The following is a 17,289-nucleotide window of genomic DNA, read 5'->3' as shown; positions in this document are numbered from 1 at the left end:
TAGGGACGCCTGGGTGGCTCAGTTGGTTAAGCAGCTGCCTTCGGCTCAGGTCATGATCCCAGCGTCCTGGGATCGAGTCCCACATCGGGCTCCTTGCTCAGCAGGGAGCCTGCTTCTCCCTCTGCCTCTGCCTGCCATTCTGTCTGCCTGTGCTCGCTCTCTCCCCCTCTCTCTCTCTGATAAATAAATAAAATCTTAAAAAAAAAAAATAAAAAAAAATAAATTAACAAACTAATAGGCAATTTCTAATTTTTTTTTTTTAAAGATTTATTTATTTGACAGAGAGAAATCACAAGTAGACAGAGAGGCAGCCAGAGAGAGAGAGAGAGAGGGAAGCAGGCTCTCTGCTGAGCAGAGAGCCCGATGCGGGACTCAATCCCAGGACCCTGAGATCATGACCTGAGCCGAAGGCAGCGGCTTAATCCACTGAGCCACCCAGGCGCCCGGCAATTTCTAATTTTAATTCATCTTTTTCACCTTCCTACCTTGTGCTAGGTTGGCAGCAGGCACCGAAGGGATGTCATAATCCATAATTTACAGTAAGAGTCGACAATAAATTACAAGACTAGGTCTTTAACAAAAAGAGTTTTATGATACGAAGGTGCACCAGCACCTCAGTGTTTATAGCAGCAATGTCCACAATAGCCAAACTATGGTAAGACCCCAGATGTCCACTGACAGATGAATGAATAAAGAAGGCGTGGTATATATATATATATACACAATGGAATACTACAGCCATCAAAAAATGAAATCTTGGGACGCCTGGGTGGCTCAGTTGGTTGAGCAGCTGCCTTCGGCTCAGGTCATGATCTCAGCGTCCTGGGATCGAGTCCCGCATCGGGGTCCTTGCTCGGCAGGGAGCCTGCTTCTCCCTCTGCCTGCCTCTCTGTCTGCCTGTGTTTGCTCGCTCGCTCTCTCTCCCTCTATCCCTGACAAATAAATAAATAAAATCTTTAAAAAAAAAAAAAAAGAAATCTTGCCATTTGCAGTGGAGGATGGAACTACAGGGCATTATGCTAAGCAAAATAATTCAATCAGAGAAAGACAATTATATGATATCATTCATATGTGGAATTTAAGAAACAGAACAGAGGATCATAGCAGAAGAGAGGAAAAAATAAAACAAGATGAAATCAAAGAGAGAGACAAACCATAAGAGACTCTTAATCACAGGAAACAAACTGAGGGTTGCTGGAGGTGTGGGGGAGGGAGGGATGGGGTAACTGGGTGATAGACATTGGGGAGGTTATGTGCTATAGTGAGTGCTGGTTATTATATAAGACTGATGAATCACTCTACCTCTGAAACCAATATTATATTATATGTTAATTAACTGAATTTAGATTAAAAAAAAACTTTTAAAAAATTAAATTAATTCTAACACTTAGCAGTTGATAACAAAATACACTGTAGTCAACTTAGTTTCTCAAAAACCATTTGGAAAAACTGCTCTAAATAAAAAATGATATAAATCAGTAAGAAAAAAAAGACAGCCAATGATATCTGATAAAGGACTGTTACCAAAATAGACAAAGAACACTTAAAATTTAATAATAGGCAAACAAATAGCCCAATTAAAAAATGGGCCAAACACCTTTACAGACATCTCACCAAAGATAAACAAATGGCAAAAGGCAGATGAAAAGATGCTCCACTTAGTATCTCATAAGAGAACTGCAATAAAAAATGAAACTAAGATACTGCTATATACCAATCGCAATGGCCAGAATCTTGAACATTGACAAAACCAAATGCTGAATAAAAATCCATCCACAAGAGTCATACATTTGCTACAAATGATAAACCTACACTGACATCATTATCACATTGGTCAAATGTTTGGCTCTGTAGTAAGGATGTGGAGCAACAGGAACTCTTATTCATTGCTGACAGGAATGCAAAACAGTACACCAACTTTGGAAGAGTTTGTCGCTTTCTTATAAAACTAAACATACTCCATCATCTGATCAGCAATCATGTTCCTTGGTGTTTACCCAAAGGAGTCAACAACTTATGACTATAAAAAACCTGTGCATAGAAGTTTATGGCAACTCTATTTACAACTTCCAAAACTTAGAAGGAACCAAAATGTCCTTCAGTAGGCGAATAGAAAATAAGCTGTGGTACATCCAAATAATGGAATATTACTCAGCCCTAAAGAGCTACATTCTCAAGCTGCAAAAAGACGTGGAAGTGCTTTATTTTATTTTTTTACAGATTTTGATTTACTTGTCAGAGAGAGAGAGAGAGAGATCACACAAGTGCATAAGCAGGGGGAATGGCAGGCAAAAGGAGAAGCAGGCTCCCCACCAAGCAAGGAGCCCGACATGGGACTCAATCCCAGAACCTTAGGATCATGACCTGCGCTGAAGGCAGACATTTAACAGACTGAGTCACCCACGTGTCCCAAATGGAGGTGCTTTATATACATATTACTTATGTGAAAGAAGCCAGTCTAAAAAGGTTACATACCATATAATTCCAACTATATGACATTTGGGAAAAGGCAAAACTATGGAGATGATAAAAAGATCAGTGGTTGCTAAGGGTTGTGGAATGGGGGTGGGGAAAAGTAGCAAATAGGTGGAGCACAGAGGTGCTTTAGGGCAGTGAATGATACTATAATGATAGGTACGTGTCATACAGTCATCCAAACCTATAGATTATATAATACCAAAAATGAACTCTAATGTAAATGGTGGACTCTGGGTGACAATGATGTCGATGTAGCTTCATCAGCTGCAGCAAATGTGTAACTCTGGTTGGGAGGTTGCAAATGGGGGAGGCTACGCATATGTGGGGACAAGGAGTATTACAGGGAATCTCTGGACCTTTTTCTCAATTTTGCTACGAACTTAAAACTGCTCTTAAAACATAGTCTTTTAAAAAAACCCAGCCAATAAACAAATAGACAAAGGATATAAGCAGGCAATTTATGGAGGAGGAAAGTTGAACAGTCAGTAAATATTTGAATAAGAGTTTAATTTCACCAGCAAACATTGAATAAGAGTTAAATTTCACTAGTAATCTGGAATACTAATATAAAAGCAATAATATAAAATATAAAAGCAATAATTCACTCCATCACATTGGCAAAAATAAAATACTGATAACACCAAAGGTTGGTGAGAATATGAATAGCATTTTTAATCTACTTGATGTGAGCAATCAAACAACAATTTGGCAATATCTAATAAAGCTGAAATGCTTATGAACAGCTCAACTATTTCACTTCTAGATAAAAACCCTAAACAAACTCTCACTTATGTTTATGGAGATATGTATAAAGGTAGTTAATGTGCTTGTAATAGGAAAAAATCATAAATTGTGGCATTTTTATGGAATGTTGAAAAGTCAAAATGATGAATGAACTAGACTTACGTATTTTGTTCATCACAATTTGGAAGACAGCAAGTATGGTATCACATTATATAACTCAAGAACAGACAATAACTCAGTATTATTTATGGATACACACAAGTAGAAGTATAAAAACAAAGACTAGAAAGACATGTATCAAATTCACAGTATCAGTTGCTTCTGGAGGAGGGAAGGAGAATGGATTGGGAAAGAGAACAAAGGGGAACTCACGTCAGGGCCTTTGCATTGGTTATTCCATTGTCTGAAACTATCTTCCCCAGGTTAGTTTTCTTGCCACCTTCAGCAAAGATAAGGCTATCTGGACCACCACATTAAAAAGTGAAACTTCTAGGGGCACCTGGGTGGCTCAGATGGTTAAGCATCTAACTCTTGATTTTGGTTCAGATCATGATCTCAGAGTGGTGAGATCAACCCCTCTTGTAGGGCTCTATGCTCAGTGGGGAGTTGGATAGAGAGTCTCTCCTTCTCCCTCTGCTCACATGTGCAGGTTTTCTCTCTCTCAAATAAATCTTTTTTTAAAAAGATTTTATTTATTTATTTGACAGACAGAGATCACAAGTAGGCAGGAAGGCAGGCAGAGAGAGAAGGGGAAGCAGGCTCCCCGCTGAGCAGAAAGCAGGATACGGGGCTCGATCCCAGGACTCTGGGATCATGACCTGAGCTGAAGGCAGAGGCTTTAACCCACTGAGCCACCCAGGCACCCCTCAAATAAATAAATCTTAAAAAAAAGAAATGAAGATTCCTTCCACTTCCTATGCCCAGACTCCTGACTCCCTTATCCAGCTATATATTTTTTTCTCCTATTCCAGTTATCACTTTTTCTTTTTTTAAGACTTATTTTATTTACATCGGAAAGAGTGTGTGTGGAGGAGGGGAACATAAGCAGACTTCAGGCTGGGCTCAGAGACCAAAGCATGGCTGGAGCCCAACATAGGGCTCAATCCCACAACACTGAGATCAGACCTGAGCTGAGACCAGGAGTCGACATTCAATTGACTGTGCCCCTCCCAGGCACCCTTCTACTATCACCTTCTAACATATATAGTTATTGTTTACTATCTGTTTGGTTTTTTGGCCTGTGGCAGGAATCTATATGTTCTTCACCTATTTACTTCAGATTGATTTCTTGGGTGTTCAGAAAAATTTGATATTTATCTAGCTGTGTTTGAGGGATGAGGCAAGCATAGCAGTCCCTCTACTACTCTGCCTTCTTAACTCTTTTCTCATCAATTATTTATTCCAAATGCCCAGAACAAGGTAGGCATTCAATTAATTTTTTCTGAATGACTGACTTAACCTTTAATATTTTCTTTAAAAAATATACATCTGGATCAAATATTACAAAATATTAATATCTATTAATTGAGTAGAGAATATGTGTATCTTTATTAATCTGAATTTTTCCCATAGTTAAAATGTTTTACAAAAATTTAAAAAGTCCAGAAGATATAACGTACACTATAGTGGTTAAAAATTCTGACAGAGGGGCGCCTCGGTGGCTCAGTGAATTGGGCCTCTGCCTTCGGCTCGGGTCATGATTTTAGGGTTCTGGGATCGAGCCCTGCATCAGGCTCTCTGCTCAGTGGGGATCCTGCTTCCCCCCCTCTCTCTGCCTGCCTCCCTGCCTACTTGTGATGTCAAATAAATAAATAAAATCTTAAAAAAAAAACCCTGACAGACACATGGGTTTGATACTCAGATTGGTCACTTGGCTGTACTTGGGACACATTTAACAGCTATGAAACTTTTTAAAAATTCAATAAAACAGGAACAACATACTACCTACCTTGTAGAGTTCTTGTAAGGACTAAATGTACAAAAGACATCCATGTTGCCAAATTCAACGGACCTTTCTCAGTCCTCATCTTAACCTATTAGTAATATTTGACACAAATGATACTTCCTTTCTTCTTGGGACACTTTCTTTATCTGCTTTCCACCTGCTTGATTTCCCTCCCTCTCACTGGCACTCTTTCTCAGACCTTCTGATTTTGGATAACTCCATGGCCTCTGCCCTTGGGTCTCTCATTTCCTCTATATATGCTCCTTCCCTTGGTGCTATTATCCAATCTCATAACTTTAAATATTAGATAACTTTGTGCTGACAGCTCTCATATTTATGATCTCTAGCCTGGACCCTTTCCTTGAATTCTGGACTTCTATATCTAATGGTCTCCCTGACCTTTCCACTTGACTATGTAATAGGCATCTCAAAACTTAGTATGGCCAAAACTGAGTTCCTCATCTTCGGCCAAAACCAGGTCCTCCTGCAGATAGGTCCACCTCAGTAAATGGCTATGTAATCCTTCCAGAATCCAGCTACTTAGGCCAAAAATCTTGTGGTTAACTTTGGCTCCTTTGACGTCCTGTGCCCAACCAGTCATCAAATCCTGACAGTACTATCTTCAAAAGAGAATTTGATTACTTATTACCTCCAATGCTTTCACCTTGTTCCACTTCATTTCTTGCCTAGATTACCAAGGCAGCATCCTAAATGGTTTTCCTGCCTCTGCCCATCTATTGTAATTCTTTAATCAGCAGAGTGATGTTATTAAAAATGTATATCAGATCATATCATTCCTCTGTTCAGAATCAACCAATTGCTCTCCATCTCACCTGGAGTAAAAGTGAATGAATGATCACAGCTATAAGGCCTATATAATCTATACCACATGAGACCCCCACTTCTCTGACCATATTTATATGTACCTTTGCCTCTGCTCACTTCTCCAGCCTCCTTATCATCCTTAATATTTTATGAATACACCAGGCCTGCTGTACCTAATATATTTTCACAGAGAGCAAGATGGCTTGCTTCTTTACCAATTTTTAGCTCTTTTTATAAATGGCAGCTTCTCCATAAGGTCTTCCCTGACCAACCTATCTGTCACAGACAAAAAAATCCCAACTACCTCCCCCTATTCAGTACCAATCCTTTTCCATGCTTCTGGGAGAAAAGGAAGAGAATGGAATGAGAAAGGGGAAAGGGCACATCATCTCATAATGATAGTACATGTATTGTTCTTAAATATTTACATATTCATTCTATTAGAATAGTTTCATGAGAGAAGGAATTTTGTCTGTTTTGTTCACTGCTTTGTCTGGAGCAACTAAAACAGAATCTAGCGCATGACCAAAAAGGGTCAAAGGATAAGCATGTAAAACATGGCAAAAACAATTAAAAGTATATTCCTTTTCTTTTTCTTTCTTTTTTTAAAGAAATTCCTTCCTGCTATACATGAATCTCCCAAAGTTAAGCCAAATTTAGGATTTCATGAGTTCATTTACTCATCCACCAAAAAATGTATCAAGTACCTGCTCTATATCACTGTTTCAGGCACTGAGGAAAACACAAGATCTTTTTGTGTCAAAATACAATTTCAGGGCACCTGGATGGTTCAGTTGTTAAGCGGCTGCCTTCAGCTCAGGTCATGATCCAAGGGTCCTAGGATGAAGGCCCACATCAGGCTTCCTGCTCGGCGGGAGGCCTGCTTCTCCCTCTCCTGCTCCCCCTGCTTGTGTTCCCTCTCTCTCTTTGTCTCTCTCTGGCAAATAAATAGATAAAATCTTAAAAAAAATAATTTTAATTAAAATCAGATTCAGAAAAATATCTTTTTTTTTTTTTAATATTTTATTTATTTGACAGAGATCACAAGAAAGCAGAGAGGCAGGCAGAGAGAGAGGAGAAAGCAGGCTCCCTGCCGAGCAGAGAGCCCAAGCGGGGCTCGATCCCAGGACCCCGGGATTATGACCTGAGCCGAAGGCAGAGGCTTTAACCCACTGAGCCACCCAGGTGCCCCAGATTCAGAAAAATATCTTGACTGATATTTACTGATGACAGTAAATCTTTACCAAGCAACTTCTGATGGAACCACTATGGCAGGTAAATCAAAATAACATTGTGGATAAATGACTGTGATGCAATTCAGTGGAAAGGACAGCTCTATTCACAGGGGAAAGATTCTTGAAAGAGCTGAAAAAGCTACTTTATGTGTAAGTTCTAAGAGGCTCTCAACTCTGGCTGCACATTAGAATCACCTGGGGGGCTTTTAAAGAAAACTGATGTCTGGGCCCAACCCTTAATCAAATGAAACTCAATCTCTAGGGGTGGAGCCAGGCATCTGTAGTTGTTAAAAGCTCCCCAGGTAATTCTGATGCACAACTGGTTTGAGAATCACTGTTTTACAAGTTCCTATTATTGATTATCATTTCAAAGGGAAGGATACGGTTATTTATGTCAACTTTTTTCCACTGCCAGTATTGACTGAAAAGATCTCTCAACATTGGTCTCTGTTATCAATATGGCACTTTTTTTTAGAGACTTCATGAAGAAGTCCTAGCCCACAAATAGTCACATACCTTCTGAAGTTGTTCCTTCTAGAATCTGAAGACCCCATGAGTTATCTTACCAGAGATACTCTATATACTCTAAATAACTGACATTTTCCTAAAAAGTGGCAAAGCCAATTTAAGCAATTTTTATTGAAGCTATAGATTCTGACCTGCAAGTACTAAAGAGTAAAGATTTAAAAAACAATATCAAGGTTTCTTATTTTTGTGTGTGATTAATGATCTTGTAGTTGCATCATTTCCATGCTATCTAATAAGAGTAATCACCTCAGTAATCAGAACAATCATGTCATTTAGATATACTGTTATTACCTGGACATTCACTTTCAAACCTAAACATTCTAGATGAAGTAAAAATGTCCTTATATGTTTTTGTCAGTCAGAAAAATAAACTGTTGCAGTCATCAATGATGCTTGTGAAAACCATTCATTTTATGTGTAAAATAATTAGTAAAGATTTTTGATTAGTAAGCAAAATAGATCACAGTTAATACAAATAGCAAATACATTAAATAGATTACTTTCTTGAGAATGCTGTATCTGGAAAAAATGCTTAAATAAATTCAAATATTGTTAGGACAGAATAATAGAGATAAGATTTTATACTAATTCGATCTTTGCAGAACTCTACTATATACCAGAATTCACAACATTAAACAAAATTACTATGGTTAAAAAGGAACAACAGGCCCCCAAATGGAGTCCCTTATGCTAAGACCAAGACTTAACACCTGGACCTAACTGTAGTTTTAGCCTCTCCCAGGAGTGGAGTTTTAAACCCATCAGTCTGGAATTTTCTGATAACCAGTAAGGAGGTAATCTGCATGATAAGACCCTCTGCCTTTCCCTCTAAGGGAAGGTGACCTTGTGAGAAACAATCCCTTAATTTTTTCTTCCTAATAACTTCCTTGTCCTGTCCCATTTCTGCCTACAAATGCCTTCTATTTTGTACAACCCTTCTGAACATCCTTCCATTTGTTAGATGAAATTCTGCTTATTTCATTAATCACTGAATAAAGTCAATTAGCTCTTTAAAAACTGACTTGATTGAATTTTTGTTAACAGCTTTAAGGGCTACATTTTAATTTTATTTAATTACTGCCATTTAAGTTATAAATCTTCAAGAAAATGGCCTATTGGGGAATTCTTAGAATCTTGCGATGATGAATTTATCACATCACTTCAAAATATCCTGAGCTGCAAAAGTACTAAATTATGTAAATAGACATGTAATAATCTTAATACAATCTTTAATCAAAATAAAAATGTTGGGGTGCCTGGGTGGCTCAGTGGGTTAAGCCTCTGCCTTTGGCTCAGGTCATGGTCTCAGGGTCCTGGGATGGAGCCCTGCATCAGGCTCTCTGCTCAGTAGGGAGCCTGCTTCCCCCCACCCCCACCTCTCTGCCTATTTGTGTTCTCTCTCTCTCTGTGTCAAATAAATAAATAAATACTTTGAAAATAATAAAAATGTGAAGACAAAACTGTTAAGAGTAAACTGAGGCACCCTTAACACATTCTGTTGAGTCAAACTTCACAATAAAAGAATCTACAAGAATGTCTTAAAACAACTCCTGAAGTCTTGAGTCTATAAAGGCTAAATATTTAAATATAAAGTGGTACAAATGATCCTCTCAGAAGATTAAGATAAGGTTTTTTGAGATTTGCCTAAACTATGAATCCTAGATCCTTCTAGTATATATCTTATTGAAAAACAGTTTCCTGAATCACTTCGTGGCATACAAAAATGTTAGTGATGTTTTTAAAGGTGTTGGTTGAAAGTGAATGGCTATTTGGTTTTACTGATATATAGTACAGTGACTGTAAGAGAAATCTAACAGTTAACAATATCAAGAAATAATTTCTGTAGTGTAATTTTAAACTTTTAAAATATTATTACTACTGTTGATAACAATAAACCCTAATAATTATTTACTGGATGAAATGATTCTTCTAATTTAGAAGTTTGTTCAATTTTGGTGCTATCTAGTTTCAGTCATAGGCAAGTAATGATTTTAATATCTGGTCACTGGCATTTGGCCAAAATGTGTATTTGGTGCACCTCTACTGATAGGGTGTTTAGAGGCCTATCCTTATGCTTCTTGGTACAGAACACAGCCTTAGTCTGGGTATTTTCACCATGATGATTTTAGAAAAATCCCAACTGCTCTGTTTCTTCCTTTCTTTATACTTCTTATCACTTCAAATCCATTCCACACAATTCAATATTAAACTACCCACTGTTTTTGTACTGTTCACTGTGCTCAACTTATTCTCTAACAGGAGAGTTCTTCCTTGAGGGTGGGCATAGTGCTTCTTCTGCATTGCCTATAGTGTGTAGCAGCACAGTGCTGGTCATTTGATCTCTATCTATTAATTCACTAAGATTCAATATGTTACTGGCTAACACCTTTGTGTCTGAGACACCATTTTCCTTCTTAATTTTAGACTACTCTATAAATAAACAATCCAAAACTAACTATATCAAGGTTTGAGCAAAGAAGATCCTGCATTTAATAAAAGATAATGTTTAGTGGAGAAGAAAACAGAATACTATTCTTAGATCTAAGACACTGAAGGTAAGTCACTTTTTTCACGTTTTTGTTAGAAAGCCCTCTTGCTCAACTATAGAACCCAACAGTTAAAATCAGAACTAGACAAGACTTAACATAGTCTTAACAAAACTCATGTCTTAATTAAAACCCAATGTGCTTATTTCTTATTGTACTTTCTTGAGGCATTGATGAAGGTGTTTTGCAATGCTCCAGAACACCCAAACTGCTGGACCAGAAAAGCCATGATAGCAAATGCCTAGAAATAAACCTAGGATAGGAATTCCTAGAGGATTACATCCCATATGTGTCCTTCCCTGCCCATGAATATGGGCTGACCACATACTGATCCTGATCCATGATCATATGCTCCCTGCTGCTTTCCTGCATGGACCTTCCTAAATCTTTCCTCATAAAACTCTAGGAGTCCATCTTGTGCGTGGAGAGACTGATTGTTAAGACTTGCCATCTCCCCTGGCTGCTGGCACCCAAAATAAATCTTTCCCTTTGTCTTTTTCAAACTCTTGTCTCTTTAGTTATTGCCTTCTCTTGGGACAAGTATATCCAAGTTTGTTCAACAAAAGTGTGGGCAAACCCAGCCAGGAGCTATGCTTTTGATTAGTCCAGCCCCCTCGGGATTTCCTAGGATGGAGCAGTTGGCCCTGGGTTTACCCATTCATTTCCTGAGTTGGGGGCTATGATACATTATTAGGGAACACAGTCTTTCTATGGATTCTTCAAGGCAATCACAAGAAGTCAAAAAACTGAGAAGGAAAATTTTAGTATTAACACTGACCTGAAAGTTCGGATAAGGTTTTTAAGTTGTGCAGAAATATCTCCTAATGTGATCTGAAGAGGCCCCAAAAGTCCAGGGACTCTGAAAAGAAAAAATTACATTTCCTTTAAAATATAATTTATTTATACAGAAATATTACTTGAGTCTTGCCTAAGTCTGGATTTTCCATAAGTAATAATGGCCTTTAGGTAGAAGCAGTTAAGCTAGCTTCTGACTGATGAGAACTCATGAGAACTCACATTTCATATTAATCCCATATACTCCACCATATAGTCTATGGTACAGTGTGAGGCACTGAAAAATATTATCCTGGCTGCTACCTATATTCTTATACTTGTTTTTCTTACCTTTACTTTCAAATAATTAGATTAAATGGAAAGAACACAAGGCCAGAGGAACTGGACCCCCTAAACTGTCCAATTTAGGAGTATGACCTATTTCTCCTTATGAAATCCTTACAGTGGGAGTAGAAACTGATATATTTCTAGAGAGCAATTTGCCAATACATGTTAACATTGTAAATATGGATATTCTTTGACCCAACAGTTTTACTATGAAAAACCCCTAAAAAAATAATCAGATAAACATAAAAAAGATGCTTATTGCAAAAAGTATTTTTAGTAGTGAAAAATCAAAATAAACTATGATATAAACATACAGTGGAATATAATCAAACCTTTAAAACGAAAACATGAATCTGTATTTTTTAGCGCGGACAGATATTCATGTTGTGTTAAGTGAAAAATGCGTATGTAGTATTGTCCCATTTTTATAAAAACGTATATATAATGACACTATACATGATAGATAGTATATTTCAAACATTCCTCCCAGAGTTTTAGTATATTTCATTCCTCCCAGGGTTTATACTATAACAGAGAAAACCAAAGGAAATGAATACACACACACATACATATATATTATGTATGCATCAGGGTTAAATATCAAAATATTAATAGTAGTGACTACTCAGTGGGATTACAGATGATCTTTACTTTCTTTAAACCATTTTGTACTGCCTAAATCTTCTGCAATAAGCATGCATTACTTTTTTTAAAAACTTATTATAAAATTATAAAGTTTCAGATATATTTCAAAATGGAGAAAATAGCAATAACCACATAAATCTATTCCCAGATTCAACTTCCAATTATTTTGCTAAACTTATTTCATTTTTTTCTTTCCTTAACTTTTTTTGCCAAGTAAATCCCTGATGTCAAGTCATTTGGCGCCTAAATATTTATCTATCTCTAAATACAAGGGCATTTTCTTATATAATAGCAATAAAATTATCATACCTAACCAAATTAACAATTTCTTAATATCATCTAATACATAATACATATTTCATTTTCTTCAATAATCTAAAAAAAAAAATGCCGTTTACAACTGTTTTGCTCCAATCAGAAACTAAAAAAGTCTTACTTTTACTATTATTATTTTTAAAAAGTCTTACTTTTATAGTGAGAAAAAACTGAAATGCTTTCATTAATAACCAAAAAAATCCTCTATGTCAATAATTACTTTGTTTTTAGTGTTTGTGTGTTTCTGCAAGTTATTCTACCTCTTCTTAAATTTAGTTCTTGGGCCCCTGGGTGGCTCAGTGGGTTAAGCCTCAGCCTTCGGCTCAGGTCATGATCTCAGGGTCCTGGGATCGAGCCCCACATTGGGCTCTCTGATCAGCAGGGAGCCTGCTTCCTCCTCTATCTCTGCCTGCCTCTCTGCCTGTTTGTGATCTCTGTCAAATAATAAATACATATAAGTATCAATAATCCAACCTAACTTTCAAAACCTGTGTAACCACAATCAAGGATTGTTATCTTCTTGTCTTATGAATCAGACATATAGTGACTTTTACTGTTTTCTAACCAATTGTTAGACAAACAAATGTCTAAGTATGAGGACCATATAAAAGACAAAACTAATAACAAACTTAGATTATCTGGGAGGAGCCTAACATAAGAGAAACTCGATAAATAAACAGTTACTTAAAATGTAAAACTTGGAGGAGTAGGCTGCTCAAAATATGAAGGCTTCCAGAAAATATGTTCTTCTTACCATTGAACTACTACAAATTTAAGACTACTCCATAAGCACAGCCTTATTTATTTATTTATTTTTTAAAGATTTTAAAGTAATCTTTACACTCAACATGGGGCTCGAACTCACAACCCTGAGTGAGATCAAGAGTTGCACGCTCCACCCACAGAGCCAGCCAGGTGCCCCTAATCCATATACAGACCTTAAACAATGACTGAAAACACCTTTCCATTTTTTCTGCTAAAGAAAGAAAATAGAGATTAAAAAGTTCAAGATGGCCCTCACATCTCTGGAAAAAAGATTTCAAACTTCTTTGAAAGACAAACTAAGATTACAATTTTTAAATGTCATTTATGACTGGGCTAATTACAAGAAAAATAATTTCCACCACAGGAAGTTTAAAACTAAAGTGCAAAGTTGACTTGAACAAAAACTCTTAAGTTGCTGAGTGTGAAATGGTTCTATAAATATGTATGCAGAGTGAGTTAACAGACCGTTAAAACTTCATAAAGTTTCATTCACATGTGAAACTGATGTGACACATATACCACAAATCAGTATTTAAATGGTTTAACTTTGATATTTTTTTCCCTGACTTCATTGGATTATGAAGTGGAAGTGACACAGTTTAGATTTCTACTCCCATAATCTCAACCTTCCTCTTCATTATGTGCTTGTGTATCTTCTACACAAGACGAAATTTCAATATTTCCTTGGCAGGATATCTTTAAAAATCTCAACTTCTCAAGTAACTTTTCAAATTATTTTTCAAACTTACAAAATTCAAGGATAAAAATTAATATAAATTATGAACCCACAAATACCAAGTTAATTTTAAATATTGTAAAGTAGAATGACAATTACATACTTACACTTTACTTAACTTTTCAAGTACGATGCGTTTTCTAATCTGGTTCTGAGAACTTGAATCTATCAGTGGAAAGGTGAGATCATGCTAAAATCACGTTTTTAAACAAAACAAAGCAAAGTCATAAATTTACATTCTTCTTTGATAAGAACTATAAACATTAAAGCACAAAAATTCATACCTGAGGTATGGCAGAATAAAAACTAGACTTGAGAATTATTAGAAGATTTAAATTTGAGCATTGGTTCAGTCATTGGGCCGATGTGAACTGAGTCATATGCCTGCTTTTGAGAATTTTTCTAACCTGTATCAAGGGATACTAATAACTTCTTTATTAAACGAGAAAATGTATACAAAAGAACTCTGGGAACTACTAAATGTTATACAAATGTTGGTGATCAAAGCTTTTAAAACTAGCAAATACAAAAAAATAATTAAAATTAGCAAATTATATATATATATACACACACACACACACACACACACACACACACATACCCCATATACACGTACATATATTATGGGGAATTCCACTTCTAGAAATGGCAGACAAAATAATTCTAACCATTCCTCCTGCTGAGAACTGAAAAAAAGCTGGGAAAATACCCACATTTGATTGAAAACATCAGAGACCAACAAAGCAGTCAAGAATTAACGCCAGAGATTCTAGAGAAGGTAATTCCAGAGAGGGCAGTGACTAATTCCAGAAGAAGCAATTCAGATACTGAGAACCTGAGCATTGTTTTTCTAATAAGCATTAAAGCTTGGGGAAATGCCAAGAAGGAAGAGGTACTAGCAACCCTTCCCTCCAAGCTCAACTTAGAAGGACCAAACTCTAGCACTAAGAATGAATAGGAAACTGGCTCTTTCAGGGACTGAAGTACAGCTTCAAATCATCTTAATCCCTCACTGAATGAAGTGATTTAGAACTGCTACAAATCATGTGCCTAAAGCAAAGAGAAATCTGTTCTGGAGGAAAATAACATCAGTTTGGTCTCAAGTTATCTGTGATTTTTAACATACAATGTTTGCCATAAATAATAAGAAAATAAGACAATATGGTCAAAATCTCAAACATTATCCCAAAGAAAACAGCCCCCAGGGAATCCAGAAAATGATGTTATCAATTTTATTTAAAATACCTATGTTGAGGGGCACCTGGGTGGCTCAGTCATTAAGCATCTGCCTTCGGTTCAGGTCAGTGAAAAACTTCAAATGAATACGGACTATAAATCATCTTACAGGATTTAAAATATAGAGAGAATAAAAACAGACAAGAACACCTAAGCCCAGAAAGGGTAAACAGAATTACAGTTTCTAAGGTACTATCTAGAAAGCAAAAAATTAACTTATATTGGACTTTTATAATAATTCAGTCAATTCAGATTTTAATCTTTAGAGTAACCACTTCTGATTAGTAAAATAAAGTATAAAAAGCAAGCTAATAGAGCGTAAACCATGAAATAGTACTATTTAATTCAACAAAATCAGGAAAGGAGAGAAAGAGGAACATAGAATGGATGAGACAAGCAGAAAGCAATGAGTGAGATGGCACAAACCCAAATATATCAATTATGACACTGAATGTAAACAAATTTCTCCACATAAAAACAATTACCAGCCTAAGTAAAAAAAGGCAGTCCTGAAAATACTAATAAAAGAATGCTAATGCTAGCAAAACAGACTGTAAGAAAAAAAAAAACTTACCAATATAGAGAAAGGTCACTCATAATACAGAGGTTCAATTTACTAGGAAGACGTAACAATCTTTTTTTTAATACCATATAACATGGTCTCAAAATATTAAAAGTAAAATTTACTAAACCAAAAGTAGAAATGATCCATAATTATGATGAAAGATTTTTTTTTAAAAGATTTTATTTATTTATTTATTTGACAGACAGAGATCACAAGTAGGCAGAGAGGCAGGCAGAGAGAGAGAGGAAGGGAAGCAGGCTCCCTGCTAAGCAGAGAGCCCATGCGGGGCTTGAGCCCAGGACCCTGGGATCATGACCTGAGCTGAAGGCAGAGGCTTTAACCCACTGAGCCACCCAGGCGCCCCAATGGTGAAAGATTTTTGACCTACCTCTCCCACTTCTCTTAGTAACTAACAGAATGAGCAACACCTCTCCCCACCTTTCCCCAATCAATAGTGTTTCTCAAACTTTAATATGCACACATTTCTCCAAAGGAAAATAATGAAATCTGACCCATACAGCTCATCATAAAAATCAATTCTAGGATGAAAGGAAAAACAGTCTAGAAGATGAAGTAACCTGGGCTAAGCAAAGGTTTCTAAAGAAGTCACTAAAGGGAACAATGAATAAGTTGGACTCAGGTTATCAATAATGCGAGTGAAAAGGCAAGTCTCAGAGTAGAGATGTTATTTGCAAAACACATTAACTAAAATTGGGTTTGAATCCTGAATAAAGAATTTCTTCAAAATCGGTAAGAAAAAATACTTAGATATTCCAACAGATAAATGGGGAAAAGACTTGAAAAGACACAAGACATTCCAAATGGTCAAAAAGCAAATAAAACCTTGCTCAACTCATTAATCATTAGAGAAATGTATTATAATAAAAAAACAGTACCACTGAAATGTGAGAATTAACAATGTCAAGTACTGATCAAGAATGTGGATCATGGGGTGCCTGGGTGGCTCAGTGGGTTAAGCCTCTGCCTTCGGCTCAAGTCATGATCCCAGAGTTCTGGGATCGAGCCCCACATAGGGCTATCTGCTCAGCAGGGAGCCTGCTTCCTCCTCTCTCTGCCTGCCTCTCTGCCTACTTGTGATCTCTGTCTGTCAAATAAATAAATAAAATCTTTAAAAAAAAAAAAAAAAAGAATGTGGATCTTGGAAATTCTCATATAGCTGTAGTAGACTAAAAACTGGCAAAACTAGTTTGGAAAACTGGCATCATCCAGTATAGCTGCATATACACATACACTATGACCCAAAAGTTCAAGTCCTAGATACACACCCAACAGAAATACACATACCTTAGAAGAGAGACATAAATTATAAAGTTCATAACACTACAGCCCTAAACTGGAAAAGCCTAAATGCTCATTAACATGAATAAATTGTGGCCTATTTCTATGAGATACTATGCAGCAATAAAAGAATGAACTATTGCCACATGGAACAACACAAAAAATGACTCATGAACTAACATTGCATGAAATAAACAAGAAACCAAAGAACATATACTATGTGAATTTACTACATTCAAAACTGGCAAAGTGAATCCATGTTATTACAATAGTTACTCATTTTGGAAAGAGGTAATAATTAGGAG

At 36.5% G+C, this 17,289-nt stretch overlaps 1 protein-coding gene across 5 annotated transcripts in view; it reads right to left on the bottom strand.

Annotated features, from left to right (window-relative positions):
• RPAP2 (RNA polymerase II associated protein 2) overlaps positions 1 to 17,289 on the bottom strand; it is a 101,489-nt gene that overhangs the window by 55,507 nt on the left and 28,693 nt on the right. For 4 of the 5 annotated variants that reach the window (XR_009345518.1, XM_059138051.1, XM_059138050.1 and 1 more), the window contains exons 9-10: positions 13,992 to 14,074; positions 11,080 to 11,160 (exon numbers count right to left, since the gene is read on the bottom strand). Coding sequence is in view for 3 of the 5 variants with exons in the window: in XM_059138051.1 (XP_058994034.1) it covers positions 11,080 to 11,160; positions 13,992 to 14,074 (164 nt within the window). In the remaining 2 variants the exon portion in view is untranslated. The remainder of the gene's footprint in view (positions 1 to 11,079; positions 11,161 to 13,991; positions 14,075 to 17,289) is intronic. The other variant, XR_009345519.1, reaches the window with a different exon arrangement.

This window comes from Mustela lutreola, chromosome 10 (assembly GCF_030435805.1).
Source record: "Mustela lutreola isolate mMusLut2 chromosome 10, mMusLut2.pri, whole genome shotgun sequence".
NCBI lineage: Eukaryota > Metazoa > Chordata > Mammalia > Carnivora > Mustelidae > Mustela > Mustela lutreola.
This window is presented reverse-complemented; position numbering and strand designations above follow the sequence as displayed.